This window comes from Mobula hypostoma, chromosome 30 (genome assembly GCF_963921235.1).
Source record: "Mobula hypostoma chromosome 30, sMobHyp1.1, whole genome shotgun sequence".
NCBI classification, from domain to species: domain Eukaryota; kingdom Metazoa; phylum Chordata; class Chondrichthyes; order Myliobatiformes; family Myliobatidae; genus Mobula; species Mobula hypostoma.
In genome coordinates this window covers 4,489,556-4,495,234 of record NC_086126.1, presented here as the reverse complement: position 1 = coordinate 4,495,234, position 5,679 = coordinate 4,489,556, and the positions used below count along the sequence as shown (strand labels likewise).

The 5,679-nt window shown below is 63.5% G+C and overlaps 1 protein-coding gene across 1 annotated transcript in view; it reads left to right on the top strand.

The window, feature by feature from the left end:
- The window catches only part of ints5 (integrator complex subunit 5), a 13,422-nt gene extending 9,233 nt beyond the window's left edge, over positions 1 to 4,189 (top strand). The window contains exon 2 of the mRNA XM_063036560.1: positions 1 to 4,189. This exon is cut by the window's left edge and continues 15 nt beyond it. Coding sequence (XP_062892630.1) covers positions 1 to 2,803 — 2,803 coding nt within the window. The 3' untranslated portion in view covers positions 2,804 to 4,189.
- The last annotated feature ends 1,490 nt before the right edge of the window (positions 4,190 to 5,679 follow it).

Here is a 5,679-nt window from a genome sequence, read left to right as displayed (position 1 = left end):
GCAGGAGGTGAAGGCTTTCATCAGCGGCACGGACCCGGTGCAGGGCCACAAGCTGACGGTGAAGGAGCACGCCCGCTGCGGGATCCTCTTGCTACGCAACCTGCCGCCGGCCCGGGCCGCCGTGCTGGAGCACCTGCGCAGCGTCTTCGACGAGTCGGTGGCCGGCTACATCCTGGCGCTGGAGCGGGAGGGCAGCCCGGCGGGGCCCCTGGCCGGCCCGGGGCTGGACGACGTGACGCAGGAGATCCAGAGCGTGCTGTCGGAGTTCGTGCGCTCCAACCCCAGGTCCTGGGCGCCGCTGGTCTCGGGCTGGTCCATCGACCTGATGGGGCAGCTGAGCAGCAAGTACTCGGGGCGCCACCGGGTGCCCCACGCCAGCAGCCTGAACGAGCTGCTGCAGCTGTGGATGTCCTGCAAGGCCACCCGGGCGCTGATGGAGATCTACGTGCAGTGCCTGTCGTCCATGATCAGCAGCTGCCCGGACGCCTGCGTGGACGCCCTCCTCGACACCTCGGTCCAGCACTCGCCCCACTTCGACTGGGTGGTGGCCCACATCGGCTCCTCCTTCCCCAACACCATCATCAGCCGGGTGCTGTCCTGCGGCCTCAAGGACTTCTGCCTCCACGGCGGCCCCTCCCCGGCCGACCCCCTGCTGCTGCCGCCCCCCGCCGCCGCCGACCAGCGCGTGCCCAAGATCGCCTCGGTGGTGGGCATCCTGGGCCACCTGGCCACCCGGCACGCCGACAGCATCAAGCAGGAGCTGCTGCTCATGTTCCACGGCAGCCTGGGGCCTGGCCGGGACCCGCAGGCCCCCCACCGCGAGGCCACCGTCCCCTTCCTGCTGCAGCTGGCGGCCATGTCGCCGGCCCTGCTGGGCGCCGTCTCGGCCGAGCTGGTGGAGTCGCTGCGGCCGCCGGTGCTGGAGCAGCTGCACCAGCGCTTCGCCGGGCTGGGCCGCGAGGAGGCCGACAACCTGCTGGGCCTGCTGGTGCACCTGGTGTGCCAGAGCGGGGCCGGTGCCCACCGCGTGCTGGGCTTCCTGCTGGAGACGGCGGCACCGGCCTCCGTCATCACGGCGCCGGGCCTGGCCGTCCGCGACAGCGTCCGCGAGGCCTGCCAGCGCGTGGTGCAGCTCCTCCTGCTGCACCTCCAGCGGCTGGTGTACGGCCGGGCGCCGGGCTCGGAGGGCCAGCCCCGGCCCGTGCCCTTCCTGGACGGGCTGAAGGACCGGCTGCCCGAGCTGTGCCGCCGGGCGCTCAGGCCCGAGTGCAAGCGGCACCCCTGGCCCCACCAGCTGCTGGGCCTGCTGGCCGTCTACTGCGGCCCCGGCTGGGCGGCCGAGGCCCTGTGCGAGCTGCTGGCCCTGGCCTCCTGCCCGGAGGAGCTGGCCCTGGCCGCCCAGCTCAGCTCGGCCCTCTCCTCCTCGGTGCCGGGCCTGGTCCCCGCCACCGCCGGGCGCTGCGTGGCGCGCCTGCACTCCCAGGCCCCGGCCGCAGAGTGCCGTCGCCTGCTGCTCAACCTGGCCACGCTGGCGAGGGCCGAGGAGGAGGAGGAGGGGGGCGCGGAGGAGGCGGAGGGAGGAGGGGGTGCGGGCGGCCTGGCCCGGGCCCTCTCGGCCCACGCCCCGCAGCTGGGCCGCCTGCTGCTGCCCGCCCGGACGGCGGGCGCCGGCGTGGCGGAAGGGGCCGCCCGGCTGCTGGCCGCCCTACCGCTGCCGCCCTCCCCCTCCGGCCTGGGCCCGGCCCAGCTCTCGGGCCTGGTGCGGGCCGCCGCCTCCCGCTTCTTCCTGGCACTGCGCAGGGGCCGGGGCGACCAGGCGCCGGCCGGGGACCTGCTGGCCCGCCTGGCCTCCTCGTCGCCGGCCGCCCTGCGCGCCGTCCTGCGCCAGCTGGTGGCCTCGGCCCTGCACCCGGCCAACGCCGGCCTGTTCGGCGGCAAGCCCGCGGGCCCCGCCCCCGCCCCGCCTCCCCCCCAGCCCGGCCCCGGCGACTCCCTGCTGGGCGCCAACCATGAGCTCGGGGCTGCCGTCGGCTTCGGCGGCGTCTGGGCCGTCTCCCACGCCGGGGTGATCGGCCGCGGCCTGAAGCCGCCCGCCGGCCCGGGAGCTCTGCCCCAGGCCGAGGCCCACGCCAACGCCTACCGGCTGCTGGCCCTGGCAGTCCGCTGTGCTTGCAGCGAGACCCCGGGCCGGGTGAGCGCCGAGGCGGCCCAGGCCGTGGCCCTAGCCCTGGTCGAGGGCCTGTGCCCCGACGTGACGGCCAGCGAGCTGGCCTGGCCGCCAGAGGAGCAAGCCCGGGGCACGGTTGAGCGGGACCTGCAGATCCGCAACCGCTTCCAGGAGAGCCCACTGCTCTTCGGATTCCTGCGGCTGGTGGCGCTGGGGCCCCCGGCCCTCTGCCACTGCTCCGTGCTGCTGCGGGCCCTGCTGGCCACGCTGGTGGCCCACTGGGAGGCCTCCCGGCACGGCAGCGCCACCGCCTCCGCCTGGCCGCTGCACGCCTCCCGCGAGCTGCTGGACTGCATGGCGGAGGGGCAGCTGCTGCCGCCCGAGCTGGGCTGCATGCACGAGGTCTTCCACCTGCTGGCCCCCTTCGAGGTGCGCCTGCTGCTGCTCGGCGTCTGGGCTTACCTGCGGGCCAACGGGCCGCTGCCCCAGAAGTTCAGCTTCGACACCGAGACGGGCTGCTTCTACCGCGAGTTCCCCCGGGACAGCGACCTGGACCGGTGCCTGGGCGTGCTGCACAGCGTCCTGCACAAGAACATCGACCGCCTGGGTCACCTCTACGGCCACTTCCAGCTCTGACCACCTTCCAGCACCCGTGTCCACTTCTCCGGCCCATCCATTCCCCCGTCCTCTCCTGTCCCGCATTAATCCACCCTCTCGGACCATGATATTCTCCCCCATCCAACGATACTCCCCCCTTCCTGTCCCACACCATTTCCTTCCCTCGTCCGACACCGTTTCTTTCCCCCGTCCAACACCATTTCCTTCCCCCGTCCCACACCACTTCTTTCCGTCTTCTTCCTCCATCCCACAACATTCCCTCGTCCCATCCCCCACACATTAATTTTCCCTGTCCCACATCATTCCCTTCTCCCTTCCCACGCACGTTTCCCTTCCCCTGTCCCATGCCAGTTGGAGACCTTGTTGTCCCAGTTTGAGTGAGACAAATCCCTGTCGTTGCCCCCCCCCAGACTCGATCCCCTGTTGGGCCCCTAACTTCGGCCCCGTTCCGGGCAGTCAACATGGACGACGATGGGCCGAATGGCCTCCTCCTCTGTCCCAAGCGTTTTGCCACCCTCTTCCCAGCAGCCAACCCCCAATGTATGGGCCCCTGCCGGGTGGGATGCCCCTGTAAGGGTTTGAATCACCGCCCCACTTGCTCCGCTGCCGGGGCCCAATGTTAGACCCCCCCCTTGCTTTCCCTGCTCCTGCCCACGCCGCCACCTCCTGGATTGGTCACAGGAGGTGAGGGGCGGGGTGGGTGAAATCCTTATTTAATTTTCCGCCCAGCTAGGGGCAATATGTCGGGGGCTGGAGCGTTATCATGCGTGCAGAGACTAGAACCGGATTGCCCTGCTGGGGGGGGCTAGCATGGACAACGATGGGCCGAGTGGCCACCAACACCACCACCAAGCCCCCAATCCCACCAGCCAAACCCCAGTGAAAGGCAACCTGCCAATTGGGATCCAGTCACGGGGGAAAAGTTATTGCCCCTGTCAGGGGTAGACCGGCCCCTGTATCACTGTGCCAGTGGGACTCCTGCAGTCAAATACTCTTGCGCAGCGAGAGGCCTTGTGAATATTGACCTCTTCTCTTTGTAAATGGTTCTATACGATGTTTTGAGAAGAACTGTGGACTGAATAAATATTTGTTTGTTGTTTCTGCTGGGTATCGTCACTGAAGGAGCTCCACGTCGTCAGTGAAATATCAGTGTTTCATTTAGAAATACAGCTGAGACCATTTGAGGCTTCAGAAAAGATGTGTGAGTGATGAGGTATTCCCTTCCAGGATCAGCGATGTACATCTGGTGATCACAACCTGAAAACTCAGATCCCAATGTACGGTGGATTCCGGTTAATTGGGACACATCGCGACCAGGACATTTCGGCCCAATTAAGCGGCTGCCCCAATCATCTGGTTTCATGGAAATAGTTAAAACTGAGTAGCAAATTATGTATTTAAATTAAATTTAAGAATTAGAGGGAAGTTCCACTCTCTTGACCTCGGAAATCCGGGTCCAGTGGGACGATCGAGCGTCACAAACCAGGGTCTTCCCTGGTTGCAGTGGGTGACCGTGACGTTTTCCGTGCCTCGTCGCGCCCTTCGATCTCCACGTGGGGCGTTACAGAACCGGCTCCCTGGCTGTTGGGTCTCACCCGCCCAGTCCGCATGGAGCCGACTTCACCTACTGGGACGGGCACGTCCGTGTCTCCCCGGGGTACGAGGCCCGCCGGCTACCCTCACCCGGTTCAGCCCGCCTGTTGATGTGGTGTACAGGGGCGTGGCCGCTGTCACATGCAAATGGCTACTTGGAGCCACAGGTGAGAGCTGTGTGTGCGGTGGGGTCGGAAGGTGAGTGAGCTGCCCCTCCCCTGGACACCCCAACTAGAGGGTGTAGGTAGAAGTTGAGGGGGGCAGAGATTTGAAAGAGACAAGAGTGTGAGTTCCATTTCGCAAAGGGAAGTGAGTACCTGCAACGAGCCGCCAGTGGAAGTGGTCGAGATGGGTACAAATACTAAGTTTGGGAGGCATTTAGATAGGTACATAGAGGGAAGGGACATGCAGGGTTGTGGGCCGAATGCAGGCAGCTGGGTAGGCCGAATGACTACTGCAGACGGAGGAATTCATCCAGCGTACGCTGCCCTGTTCTTTTGGTTGACTGTAAATGAACAAAATCAGCACAGACTCCTAGTGAAGATAATGCACTGACTTCACACAAGGCTGTCGACAATTGCATTCTCCAAATCTTCATTTTCATTGTAACATTCAAGGTGATTGTCGGTACCTTCAAGTTCTGCGTAGGGCCTAACTTGTTGAGGAGGTGCAATTGTTTCATTTCCACTCCTGGCTGGTAGTTTTTCTTTTTTTTTAAATATACCTTTTTAACTATTTCCTTGAAACTTCAGCTAATTGGAGCAGTGGTTTAATTGGGCCAAAATCTTTCTGGCATCAACAAGCTTGAAGCCACAGTGAGCAAAACGGTTCTGAATCGTCTTGCTGCTTATTTCCCGCCAAAAAAAAAATCACTGCCTTTTGAACAGGAAGGTACGCTATTTAAAAACTGTTTGCTCTAAGCTCGGTGTGGTGTCCAGGGGCCACACAAATGCAACACGTCTGACGCTGGGTAGAAACTGTTCGGCAATGGTCCCCTGTCCGAAATAAGCGGACATATTGTCCCAGATAAACGGAGGGAATCCTGGCTACTTTCACACCTGGTGTTGGTCTTCAAGAGTCGTCCCAAATAAGCGGCTGCCCCCAATTAACCAGAATCCCCTGCATGTTAATCTTGACAAAGCTACAGACAGAATGGTGGATCTGAGTTTCGATTTAGCAGACATTTACATTGATAGGATTATTAATAGGTACAGGGATCTAGTGTGTCTGAATAGATCAAGGAGTAGGGGCACGGTATGATAAGAATGACCCCCCCCAGTCCAAGAATTGGATTAAAGGGT